This window comes from Hyperoodon ampullatus (assembly GCF_949752795.1).
Source record: "Hyperoodon ampullatus genome assembly, chromosome: 1".
Lineage (NCBI taxonomy): Eukaryota > Metazoa > Chordata > Mammalia > Artiodactyla > Ziphiidae > Hyperoodon > Hyperoodon ampullatus.
Genome location: NC_136914.1, coordinates 22,488,632 through 22,502,760, shown reverse-complemented (window position 1 = coordinate 22,502,760; position 14,129 = coordinate 22,488,632). Strand labels below are relative to the sequence as shown.

At 32.7% G+C, this 14,129-nt stretch overlaps 1 protein-coding gene across 3 annotated transcripts in view; it reads left to right on the top strand.

The window, feature by feature from the left end:
* GRID2 (glutamate ionotropic receptor delta type subunit 2) overlaps positions 1–14,129 on the top strand; it is a gene marked incomplete at both ends in the record, with an annotated part of 1,386,303 nt that overhangs the window by 708,226 nt on the left and 663,948 nt on the right. For 2 of the 3 annotated variants that reach the window (XM_079709016.1, XM_079709015.1), the window contains one exon: positions 12,825–13,109. The exons of the other annotated variant lie outside the window; for it this stretch is intronic. In XM_079709016.1, the coding sequence (XP_079565142.1) occupies positions 12,825–13,109 (285 nt within the window). The remainder of the gene's footprint in view (positions 1–12,824; positions 13,110–14,129) is intronic. 3 annotated transcript variants of the gene reach the window in all.

The window sequence follows — 14,129 nt, the reverse complement described above, 5'->3', positions numbered from 1 at the left end:
TTAAATAGTGTTTTTGACCTTATGAACTGTTTCATAGTTCTGTAAAGTACATAGACATTTTTTCCCCAGGAATAGAAATGCTTCTGATACTATGTTGAAAGGCATTATTAGTGAAATTAGAATATGATAACAAACCGCAGATGGTAAAAGATTACTTCCTGGCAGAGAATAAATCCAAGTGCATTTTATGCTAAGTGACATGTGATTATCCATAAATTGTAATAGTGGTGATAGATTCACAAATGGATAACTGTGATCTAGCTGCTGTTGCCAAATATATGTCTGAATCAGATCAAGATAAAATCACATATTAAAGACTGAGAAGAAAATTAAAATAGTTTTGAAATTAATTGGAATATATTACATTAGAAAATTATGAATTTTCATATTTGCTACAATAAAGCATACAAGTAGTCATTTTAGTTCACTTAAAAACCATAGGTTCTGTTTAGTTTAAAATCATCTGAAACATACACATTATTAAAATATTATTTTAATCATATTAAATTTTTTAATGAATGTTTGTAGACTAAAGAGGTAACAGACTGTATTTGATGTATTACTGCTACAAAAGCATCCATGGAGAATATTGTTTTTAAAGACATATTTAATGTTCTAATCTATTACATATGTTTATAGTCTAAAGAGGTAACAGACTGTATTTGATGTATTACTGCTACAAAAGCATCCATGGAGAATATTGTTTTTAAAGACATATTAAATGTTCTAATCTATTACATATTATATTGTATTCATGCTTTTAAGAAATATTTACTGAGGTAAATATTTACTGAGGCCCCCTACATGCCAAGAATATCTGAGTAAAAAAAAAAAAAAGCACAACATCTCTGCTTTCATGGAACTTATTTATGCTAGTCCTATTACAAAGGAATATTGATGTTTCTAAATAGTGCATGTAGGGAATGCTAAACAACACCTTTGTTATGAAGGACAACTTCTTCTCACTTCTCCCCTGCTACTTTTGTCAACTCCATTTAGGATTATTCTTCATCAGCAAGAGTAGACTGCTTCCATGAAACAGGCAGACTTTGAGTAACATTAATGTGCTATGAAGACTAAAAGTAGTAGTGTAATTTGTAATGTAAGTAAGCTACTTTATTTTGTATCCACTTTGGAGATCAGACTGCAACTATACCGTTCATTCAATTGTTCATTCATTTAATTCATTCATGCAATTCATTCAATGCCTATGTAGACTAATCTTTGTTCTAGGTTTTGTGCAAAGGACACAAAGCTCCTGCTCTGATGTAGCTTATATTTTCTTGGGAAGAAAGTCTGAAAATATAGAAACAAATAGGTATGTAGTAAGATGATGATAAGTGTTAAGGAAAAATTAGAGTCACGAGATAGAGAGTAACAGGGATGCTATTGAAAGAGAGGCTGCAATAGCATAGGCTTAGCATGAGGGAATAAGATAAAAGAATATATGAGTAAAAAGCACCCAGGCAAAAGAAACAGAGAGAAAAGAGGCTGCACTGAAGAGAAAAAAGCCCTGTGTGGCTAAAGTAGAATGAGCAAGGTTGAATGTAATAGGGTTAGGTTCAGAGTTGTGACCAGGCGTGAGCTTATACAGGGCCTAGGGGGCTTATAAGAAAGTTCCCTTAAGAGGAGTGATTTTTTTTTTATTCATACAATTAGTGTGCCTGAATGTCATTGCTGTCAAGGAATAAAATATTAGTAAAAGAAATAAAATTATTCCTACTGATAGTCAAAGCAGTGCACTCTTTCTAATCCTTAAACTCTGTCTAAATGTAATTAACAAACTATGATTGAATTTACAAGATTCTAGGAACTGGGTTTCAAACAAACATTGGAGAAGACAGTGTCTAATCCAGAAGACTGGCACGCAAGTAGGTAATTACCCCAGATGTTGGAACTGTCAGACAGAAACAACAAAAATAACTGTACTTAATATGCGAGCAGGAAAGGTGAATAACATAAATGAATAATAAGGGAAATTTAGCAGAAAAAGTTTAGACTAAAGCAGTACATTAAAAAAAAATGTAAAGGACTAAATAACCTATATTAGAACAAAAGAAAGGTCTAAAATTTGTGATCACAGATTCTACCCTAGAAAAAGAAGAGCAAACTAAACTCAAATTAAGCAGCAAAAAAGGAAATTATAAACATCAGAGTGGAAATCAATGATATAGAAAACAACAACAAAAAAGCAACAGAGAAAAATCAACAAACACTCCCAACAAGCTAGTAATCAAAGGCCAAATGTTTTTCTCCTAAGATCATGAACAAGGAAAAAGTGGCTGTTCTTACCATGTATATTCAACATTGTACTGGTACTAGCCAATGCAACAGGCATAAAAAGGAAATAAAAAGGTACACAGAAAGGAAGAAGTACAAATGCCTTTATTTGAAGATTACATGACTATCTGAATCTACAAAAAAAGGAAACTAAAACTAATAAGTGAGTTTAATAAGATTCTGTAATGCAAATCGGTATGCAGCAATCTGATGTATTTCTATACTCTAGCCATGAAAAATTAAATTAAAATTTAAAAGTTTATTTTTTTGTCTAGGTAATAAGTATTTTTATTGAAGTACAGTTTCATTTACAATAGAATATAAATATAAAAAATACTTAGCAACAAATATGTCGAAGGAAAGGAAGACCTATTTACTGAATACTACAAAATATTGCTTATAAAAAATTTGACTGAATTAAATGAAGATATTTACCATGGTAAATATACCATGGTAATAAATCAGAAGACTCAGTATTGTTAATATGTCAAAAAAATTATTTGTATAGGCTCCTAGACTGCTGGAAAAATAATAGAAATCATAGTATAAATAGCATGGCAGTAGGAGAATGTGTGGAATGGTAGGCAGATGTGATGGCAAAGAACAGGAGATAGAGGTAAACATGAAACTGTAGACTGGGGCCAGATCGTGAAGGGCTTTGAACACCACACCAAGAGCTTAAGCTTTTCTTGTGGTCACAAAGCACCGAGCTGATCTCCCTGTGCTATGCGGCTGCTTTGTGACCGCCTGGAGGGGTGGGATAGGGAGGGTGGGAGGGAGACGCAAAAGGGAGGGGATATGGGAACATATGTATATGTATAACTGATTAAATTTGTTATAAAGCAAAAAATAAAAAATAAAAATTAAAAAAAAAAAAACAAGAGCTTAAGCTTTTGAAGAAGTTGGAAGTCACTGGCTGTTTTATCTGTGTTTAACTTTTAATTTTCAAGTAGTTTTAGATTTATAGAAAAATTGCAAAAATAGTGCAAAGAGTTCCTTTGTATTTCTCACCCCCTTCCCCTGATATTAATGTCTTACCTAGTCATAGTACAATTATCAAGAACAGGCAGTTAACACTAATACAATATTACTGAGTGAGCTACAGACCTTACTCAAAATTCATCAATTTCCTTAGTAACTTTTTTCTGTTCTAGAATTTTATTCAGGATCCCATATTGCATTTAGTTGTCATTTCTCCTTAGTTCCTCCAGTCTGTAATAGCTCCTCAGTCTTTTATTGATGGCCTTTAAGACACAGAAATGACTTAGTGAGATCTAAAAAAAATAGATAATACTTGTTTACAATGTGGATGATTGGAGAAAGGTTAAGCTGAAGGCTATGAAATCACACCAGCTTGGAGACAGTTTTAGTAATTGGGTTAGTGGTGATATAGATTGGACTGAACACATAGTTCATCATATTTTTTACCAAGATCTTCTTATTCTTATAATATTTAATTTGCTGGAGTATATTAATATTCTGTCACTTGTCTTGAAAGAATCAGTTCTAAATCCAGGATGTGCCATAGTATAAAAGAATAATAATTTTAATAACTAGAATGTCTGTAAAATGATGGGACAAGTTTCAAAGACAGACATATAGTGTAATATGGATTATTATTCTTGTCACAATTGTGTTTAATCCTCACTCTTTGTTAGCTGGGATTATGCAGACAAAGATCAAATTTTACCTGTATCAACTAAATATAACATTCTGCACTCATGTAGTTTCTTAAAGTCCTATAGCTATCTTTCCAGGAGTCCTAACTTCTGTCAGCTGGTGATCAGTCATAGGGTATGGGATGGTGAAGATGTTGTTTTAGATAGATTTATCATTTTATAAGTCCATAGGCTGTGGGAGGAAGGCCTTTCTACACGTGATATTAAGCAAAATATTCCCAAAAGTCAAAGATTGACCAATTTGATTGTATAATAATCTTAAATCTTCTAAACTGTACATAGATTTAAAATACAGGAAGAGTAAAGAGAGCTATTTTAACATAAATAACAGATAAAGGGCTGATACTGAAAATATGTGACACTTTCCTTCAAATTAATGACAAAAAGACAAACCCATTCAAAGGTCACATTTGTTGCCTATCCTTCCATCCTCATCTTACAGCACTCTCCATCGTGGTCTCTGTACTCTAGCTACCTGCTTCTTCCTTCTGCCTCTTAGGTGATACATGGTCTTTCTACCACAGCATCTTTCTGTGGCAGAAAGCATCTACCACCTTATATTTCTTCTAGTTGGAAATATTCTCTTCACCCCTTTTCATCAAGGTAACTCCTTTTCACTACTTATTCTTCGTATTCCCAACTCATAGTCTAGGAAAAATGCTTTTGAGCTACTATAGACTAATGACTCCTTTTGACCTAACCGCTACTTACCACATCATTATACATTCATGTGAACATCTTATGTCTCTCCCATTATACACTTACCTATTTTTGACCCTTTCATCCTGAGTACCTGACACTTGCCTGGTATAGTGTATACATTTGACGTATGCAACGTATAGATGTATATGTACATAAATATGTGTGTCCATTGCATAATTACCAAACTAACATTAAAAGGAGAGGGGGCTAATCTGAATTTTTATAAAATAGGAGGCTATGGAAATACATAATTGAAAGGTTGTAAAGTACATACTAATATCATAAAATCCAGGTTCCAGCCTTGTCTCCACTACTTACTGAAAACGTAAGAATAAGACTGAATTTAGTGTTCAATAAATGAGGATAGGAATTTATTCAATATAATCATGTCGATAAATGGTAAAATGAATATAAAAACATTTTGAAAGTTCCAAACATATATACATAGATAAAGTAATATTTAGGCAATATTTTTTATCATTTTTATCAAATCATTGTTGGTAAAACCACTCTAGGGCTTGACTGGAATTATACTTAATATTTCATTGTTGCTTCTCAGTAGCTTTTCTCATCCTTGGCCAAATATTTTGTATATAATCTACATATTTGGAGCTGAAAGTATAGAGGTAATGCCTTAATCCCAAATCCAAAAGGAAAAAAAAAAAGAGAATGGTATCAAAATCATTATACTTTCTCTTTTACATCTGGGAGGCTGACATTTTCTGAATCTTGTAGTAAGAGAGAGTTACGTGTCTTCCAGTTATTTATATGGGCCTTTATCTTTAAAAACAGCTATTTTCTACTTCTTATGGCCCAGGCATTGAAGTCTGTGCCAGGTCTGAATCCCAGCTCTGCCATTTACTAATGGTATGAATTTGGACCATGTATTTAACTTCATACATTCAAACTGAGCCAGTTTATTCAAAATGAGAAAAATAAAACTCTTCTATACAGGGTTGTTATGAACAGTAAATGAAAAAATGAAATGACTTATAGTAGGTCTTAGGTTAAATGTTTAGTCCATCTAAGGCTTAGATTATGAATTATAACTAAAGGTTCGTGATGGCAACAGATGACTGAAAAAATAGTTGACTGAAAATTGTTCAGCTGAGTTCATTTGATGACTGGTAATCAACCATTTTAGCCGTTCATATTTGTAAGAAAAAATTGTCTTAATGCTTTTTAATTATAATTAAATGAATTTTTCCATATTCTCACTTCCTAAGTAGATAATTATGATTAAATTGGACCTTGTAACACTATATATATAAAGACCATCTTTATTTAAAAGAATTTGTTTCAAATAATTGTATTTTTGGCAAACTACATTAATCATGTCAAATTAAACCCACCTTTAATATGCCACCTCTCAGATGGTTGCTGAAAATCATAATTTACGAAGAATGCTAAATATCTGGACAGGCTGAAACTGGTTTGTGTTACTATACTCTTACAACTATAAAAGCAAAGGTCAGGTGTGTTTTGGTAGATGAAAAAGGAAATAAGCAATTATAAATACTATGCTTGTGATTCGTTAATGAATGAAATAGAAAAAATAGTTAAATTAAATTCAGCTCTTGTAGAAAGAGTACAAATCTATCGTATCTGCCATGTAAGCTTACCTTATTTTCTCATCTATAAGAGCTTACTGATGATAAAATTCAATATTGATTAATGATTTTTCAAGAAAAATAATCCATCATATTAAATGCATTGATCAATTCTGAAATATGTCCGGATTTCAGATATTATAAAACATATCTGAGAAACTGCATACATTTTATTTTTTTAATTAATTCTTATTGGGGTAGAGTTTCTTTACAATGTTGTGTTAAGTTCTACTGTACAGCAAAATGAATCAGCTATATATATACATATATCCCCTCTTTTTTGGATTTCGTTCCCATTTAGGTCACCACAGTGCATTAAGTAGAGCTCCCTGTGCTATACAGTATATTCTCATTAGTTGTCTATCTTATACATAGTATCAATAGTGTATATGTGTCAATCCCAATCTCCCAATTCCTCCCATCCCCCGCTTCCTCCTTGGTATCCATACATTTGTTCTCTACATCTCTGTCTCTATTTTTGCTTTGCAAATAAGATCATCTATAACATTTTTCTAGATTCCACATATATGCATAAATATATGATATTTGTTTTTCTCTTTCTGACTTACTTGACTCTGTATGACAGTATCTAGGTCCACCCACACCTCTACAAATGGCCCAATTTCCTTCCTTTTTATGGCTGAGTAATATTCCATGGTATATATGTACCACATCTTTTTTATCCATTCCTCTGTTGATGGACATTTAGGTTGCTTCCATGTCCTGGCTATTGTAAATAGTGCTGCAGTGAACATTGGGGTGCAAGTATCTTTTTGAATTATAGTTTTCTTAGGGTATATGCCCAGTAGTGGGATTGCTGGCTCATATGGTAGTTCTATTTTTAGTTTTTTAAGGAACCTCCATACTGCTTTCCATAGTGGCTGTATTAATTTACATTCCCACCAACAGTTTAGTAGGGTTCCCTTTTCTCCACACCCTCTCCAGCACTTTCTGTTTGTAGATTTTTTGATGATGGCCATTCTGACCAGTGTGAGGTGATACCTCATTGTAATTTGCATTTGCATTCTCTAATAATTAGTGATGTTGAGCATCTTTTTATGTGTTTGTAGCCATCTGTATGTCTTCTTTAGAGAAATGTCTATTTAGGTCTTCCACCCATTTTTTGATTGGGTTGTTTTTTTTTTGATATTGAGCTGCATGAGCTCTTTGTATATTTTGGAGATTAATCCTTTGTCAATTGCTTCATTTGCAAATATTTTCTCCCATTTTGAGAGTTGTCTTTTCATCTTATTTATGGTTTCCTTAAAAGCAAAAGCTTTTAAGTCTAATTAGGCCCCATTTGTTTATTTTTGTTTTTATTTTCATTACTGTAGGAGGTGGCCCAGAAAAGATCTTGCTGTGGTTTATGTCAAAGAATGTTTTTCCTATGTTTTCCTCTAAGAGTTTTATAGTGTCAGGCCTTACATTTAGGTCTTTAATCCATTTTGAGTTTATTTTCTTGTATGGTGTTAGGGAGTGTTCTAATTTTATTCTTTTACAGGTAGCTGTCCAGTTTTCCCAGCACAACTTAATGAAGAGGCTCTCTTTTCAACATTGTATATTTTTGCCTCCTTTGTCGTAGATTAGGTGACCATAGGTGCATGCTTTTATCTCTGGGCTTTCTATGCTGTTCCATTGATCTATATTTCTGTTTTTGTGCCAGTACCATATTGTCTTGATTACTGTAGCTTTGTAGTATAGTGTTAAGTCAGGGAGCCTGATTCCTCCACCTCCATTTTTCTTTCTCAAGATTGCTTTGCTGTTTGGAGTCTTTTGTGTCTCCATACAAATTTTAAGCTTTTTGGTTCCAGTTCTGTGAAGAATGCCATTGGTAATTTGATAGGGTTTGCATTGAATCTGTAGATTTCTTTGGGTAGTATAGTCGCTTTCACAATATTGATTCTTCCAATCTAAGAACATAATATATCTCTCCATGCGTTTGTGTCATTTTTGGTTTCTTACATCAGTATCTTATAGTTTTCTTCATACAGGTGTTTTGCCTCCTTAGGTAGGTTTATTCCTAGGTATTTTATTCTTTTTGTTGAATTGTGTAAATATTATATGTTATGTCTGAGTCAGAGAAACATGAAAGAATGAAATCTTCTTAGTTTATTATTGTAAATAGAAAGAAGATAAGGGTCACTTTTTGAGATACTTTTATTCTTATTAACTCTGTGTATCCTCTTTTCCTATACCTCATCCCCACTCACAAACTAAGAAAATTAGAAAAGTAGGGAAGTTCTGCTCTCCAGTTATGGTTATATTGTCAACAATATTATTGGGAAAAAGTAAAGGAAAGTCAACGAATATTAGATGTTCTGCAAGTCACCTCAAAGAGCATTGCAGTTACAATCCACCAGACTTATTTATGTGTTCCAGAAAGGGTTACACCTCAGAACTACTCAGATGACATATCATAATGCAAATACATGACTACCAGTAGAACCTCTAGGAATGAAGTTAGTCATCTGTGTTAAATCTCTACTTTGAATTCTGTTGCCAGGGAGATTTTGGAAACAATATGGTAAGTAAATAGGGAGCTCTTTGAGGATAGAACCTGCCATATATATTATCTAGTCTTCAAAGAAGTTCCTGGCCCATTGTTGAAAGTTGATAATTAAGTGTTGAAGAATAAGTCTATGAATTGAATGTGCAAAAGTCCTGATGTGACTTAAAATCATTAGAAGATGTTATATCAGGACAAATTGGTCAATATAAATAAGTCAGAAGAAACGTCACAGGGGATAAGTGTATTCAAGAAGGATGGTGCTATCCAAAATTACTTACTGAGTTCTCATTGAATATTGAATAACATATAATCAGTTTCAAAACCCTTGATAGATTTTATTTTAATCTTATTTTACTTAATAAAAAAATAAGACAAACTGGTTAGCTTCAGAAATGAAAAAATAGTGCACATGAATATCATTTAACTTAAACTTATATATTTAGACAGAGAACTTCATTTCCATAACTCCCTAATGACCAAAAAGGGTGAAAGTGTTGCTAATTGCAGTTGCTATTAGAAAGAAAGAAAAAAGAAAGAAAGAAAAAGAAAAGAAAGAAGGAACACAAGAAAGAAAGAAGGAAGGAGGGAAGGAAGGAAGGGAGGGAGGGAGGAAAGAAAAGAAGAGGAAAAAAGGTATGCTTTCAGCAATTAATGCAGGCTGCAAACATCTTTGATAGTGTTACAATTTCAGACAGCTGGAGTCACAAAACCAGCAAGCTGTTCAATATCCTCTATATGTTCGGAGGTGTGTGAGTACATGCATGCATAATTTAAGCAAATCACAGGGCTTGAAGTAATCAGTGGGAAAGCAGCATGCCATTGAGAAATCCTTGGCTTGGATTCTTATAATAAAACAGTGGTGGATACACACATAAACATGCTGACATTTCAAATTCAGTTTTCACCCTGTATGTAATGAATTAACGTGTGCATTGTATGTAACTAAAACTCTAAATATTGCAGTCCTCTAACAGTCAAGACATGGAATTCTTATAGTAGAAGATAGACTGCTTCACTAAGCTTTGCTTCTGTTCTTGGTATAGCCCTTTATTTTCTCAAATCTGTCTTCTGCTGTCATGAGTCTCTTTTTTTATACTAACTTTTATATAGGGCCCTAGGAAGGGTCGATGCCCAGAGGAAATCAATTTCTCTGCTTCAACCAACATTTTATTTTGTTAAAATGGACAAAATGGGCATCATATATAGCTCTGCCAGGTTGCCTTGCAGACCTATTCTTAATGTGTCCAACTGTCAACAAGTACCAGTCTATTTTAGATGTGTGAGCTCTTTTTTTTTTTCTCTCTATATTGGGACTACTGCTTTTTACAAACATGAGTATAGGCAATCTCCATTGAGGTTTCCCCGATGGACAGCTCTATCTTTTCTTTGCCATGTAAAAATTTAAGTTTGTAAATATCCCTTGCTTGCTATGGTGAAAAGGCTATTGAACAATGAGTTAGAGACCTGCTTTTTTTTTTTTTTTTTTTTGAAGCGGGGGTTGTGTGTGTTCTTAACAACTGTAAACCATTGAAGGTTGGGGGCACTATAAGAGGGATGCATGTCTATGACTTGCAGGCTCCCAGTCTCTTCCTATGAGAAATCTAACTCGATTTTGCTACTCTTTTTGAGTCTCCGAATCCTTCTCCAAACAGTGTTCTAGGATGCGAACATACTGACAGTCACGGTTGGCATTGCAGTTAAAACTGATTTTACATTCTGGACTACATGATCTCTAAATTACTTTTCAGATCTAATATTATATGGTTTTCTGATTGCAAATTTGATGATTCTTACTTTGATTTTATAGGGAAAATTCAGTTATTCTTGCTAGTATGTGTAGCAGATGGATAATACCAAATAGCAAATAATCTTAAAATAACACATTTTGCTTATATAATTGTTTTTAGTATTTGCTTAATTTGTGTTCTCACTAACAGAGGTTAATAAAAGTAACATAATTGATAGGAGGAAATCACAAGTTATATACTAAAGCAAATTTGTTAAAGAATGATTAATATATGACTTCAGAGTTTATCTTTCTAAATCTGAAGATTAAAATAGATAATTTTCATGTATTGTTTTATGTGACAGAATATAATACTGAAACTGATTTTTTCATATCAAACCTCTCTATTTATAACTTTATAACTTTTGTGGTAAATTTATATAAAATGTTACATTCATTTGATCACTTTAAATTATTGTGATCTAAAGATTGAGTTCAGCTGTGTATACCTTAAGGCACTTTTCTTATTTTGATATTAAATGCTAAATGAGCCAAGTTTTTAAGCAAAATCTTTTTGAAAAACTGAATTTCTACTAGCTTATATAAACAAGCAATAGTCTTGTTTACCTCTGTAGTGAAACAAACTTTTGACGAGTGTTTTTGCATAAATTCATTGAAAGTATAACTATAAATCTGTATTGCTTCCTATAAATGTTGAATTCATGAACATAAATAGGTTCTATGTGTGATTTTTACTGAAACGTCACCTGCAATCTGTTATGGTCTAAGAAGCATTGATCCCTGATGCTATCTTTCACAATTATTTGAAATCATATTACCTCGCTCATGCTTCAAAATTATGTCCCTAGTAATTATTACTTTATTTTGTATGTGTTGGTTGGCTTAACATTAATCATAATAAATTTATTTTATATTTATATGTGTGTCACTAATATAGTACTTCTAAACTTTCATTTTGTCAGCTTTCATTAACTGGCCAATTTATCACATGGAGGTACTTATCGTCTAACTTTTCTTTCAAATTTTTCAAGAATTATGTACAATCTATAATAAAGTTTGAATCCTGAGAATGTTATATCTAGAATGCATCAAATCTAGAATTAATACTGGAACAATTATGTTGTCTTATCTTCTCAAAGGGAAGTAATTTTGCCTTGATTCTTTCTAAATTTACTTTTGATTTTATTTCTAAACTCTTGACTTCAAAGATTGACATTCTGAGGTATCACTTCTGAACTCTTTTTTTCTATATATGTGGTGTCTTTATGTTTACTTATAATTTATATTTTTTCTACTTTTAAATAGGTTTTGAAGTAAGAGTATATGCATACACAGAATACTTAAAATGAGATTAAAACAGAGATCATAAACCGTATAGTAGAAATTAGAAATTGTTCAGTTGGAAACCAGAATGAGATAGTTTCTGAAATGTACAGCATGAGTTTTCCCTTTTGATTTCACCATGAGTTTTCTTTTTTCTTTTTTTTTTTTAAGATTTTTTTTCTAATGTGGACCATTTTAAAAGTCTTTACTGAATTTGTTACAATATTGCTTCTGTTTTATGTTTTGGTTTTTGGCTGCGAAGCATGTGGGATCTTAACTCCCTGACCAGGGACTGAACCCACACCCCCTGCACTGGAAGGTGAAGTCTTAGCCACTGGACTGCCAGAGAAGTCCCATGAGGTTTCTGATAAACAAGGACAAGAACAAAAACATTTTCATTTCTCCAGTTTAATAGGAGAGACAAGTGTCATCAAAGTTTTACATACCAGAATGGCTCTGTTTTCTGTGGCTAGAAATTCCTTCCTCAGACTCTTCATCTCCCCCTTCATTTATTTACCAGTTTGCATATTATCTCTTTTCTTAAAACCTTGTATTATATACTCAGTAAAGAATTACCTTTTCCCTGAATTATACATTGAAAATTCTAAAAGTATAGCTATCACTCTAATTGGATGCCTATCACTCGAGAGACAAGTAACAGACACTGAATTATCTCTCATCCACACAATAATCCTGAAAGATTTGTGCTATTTTACCCTCTTTACAGGTGATGAAACTGAGACCAAAAGAAGCTGAGAAATTTGCACGAGGTCAAATAGCTGATTAGAATAGAATTCTTGATCTGTATTCCAACAGCACTTTGTAATGGGAGGATCTCCTCATGTAGAGTGTTCCTTTAAAAAAAAATGTTTCCATAGTTGTAGAATAGCTGTGTAAGCTTTATTCACTGTTCCTCAAAAAGAGAAAATATATGAAACCTATTGACGTTTGAATATTACTGTGCTTTCTTGCAGCCTGTGAACTCATGAATCAAGGCATCTTGGCCCTGGTCAGCTCCATTGGCTGCACATCAGCTGGGTCCCTCCAGTCTTTGGCAGATGCCATGCACATCCCCCACCTCTTCATTCAGCGCTCAACAGCTGGGACCCCAAGGAGTGGCTGTGGAGTCACCCGGAGCAACAGGAATGATGACTACACTCTCTCTGTTAGGCCACCTGTCTACTTAAATGATGTTATCCTGAGAGTGGTCACAGAATATGCCTGGCAGAAGTTAATTATATTCTATGATAGTGAATATGGTGAGTGTTTGTTGCTGGTATGAGCTTTGTAAGCTGGTATTTGCATGGCAGGTAACTTCGTTAAAATCTTGAAAAATTTAAGGAGCTTACTTATTATTATTTGTGGTTTTCATGTCCTGTCACATTCTTCTTACAAATCTAGCGGCAAAACAGAAAACTTTTTTAATATCTCAAGTTCAATCTTTTGTTCATATCTTGATCTTTCAAATAATGGAAAGTCATAAAAACAATACTGTCTTTCTCCTCTTTCAAAAAGATTTATATCTCTATCTAATAAGAAAAAATCATTTTGGACAGATCCTGGAACATTTAAAAAATTGCCCTTTTCTATTTTTTGTTTCAAAAAAAAAATCTGAAGTATCTTGCTTACACCCTCGTGTAGACTTTAGTATCTACTTAGTACTTAACTCTTTGAAGGTCACTGAAATTATATCACTTTACATTTATCCTGGCATATTGTCTACAAAATGAAATCTCACACAAATACTGAGTAGTATAAAAATACTTATTTTAGTCAACTTTCTAAAGTAAAACACAAAGCGTTTTACCTAAATTTGCCATACTTTGAGAAGACACTTTCTCTCAATATTTTTACTTGTGTTACATTAAGAAAACTGAGCAAAAATATTATTTTTGTATAAGTATTTTTTCCTGAATTAATCTACCTGCTTTCTAGCTGACTGATCCCAGAGATTTTCAAGTATAGTTTCTCTCTTTTTTTTTGTCATCAGGAAGAGAGGAAATGGAGTAGAGATCTATACGTTCAAATGAGAGGAAATAAACAAGATTCTGATAAAGAACATATATTTTGAACATGTATTTCCTTAGAAATTTGCCTTAAGAAGGAGTCTTAGAAAAAAATTTCTATTCCGTATGGATGGGCCTAGTTTTTACATTTTTATTTTAGAAAGTTAAGAAGATTTACACTCTACAGTGCAACTTATTTTTCTTGCAAATAACTATTTAAAAATGAGTTCTCTTGTCCTAATCTACTCAGCATTTTGAACTATATTAGAGAAC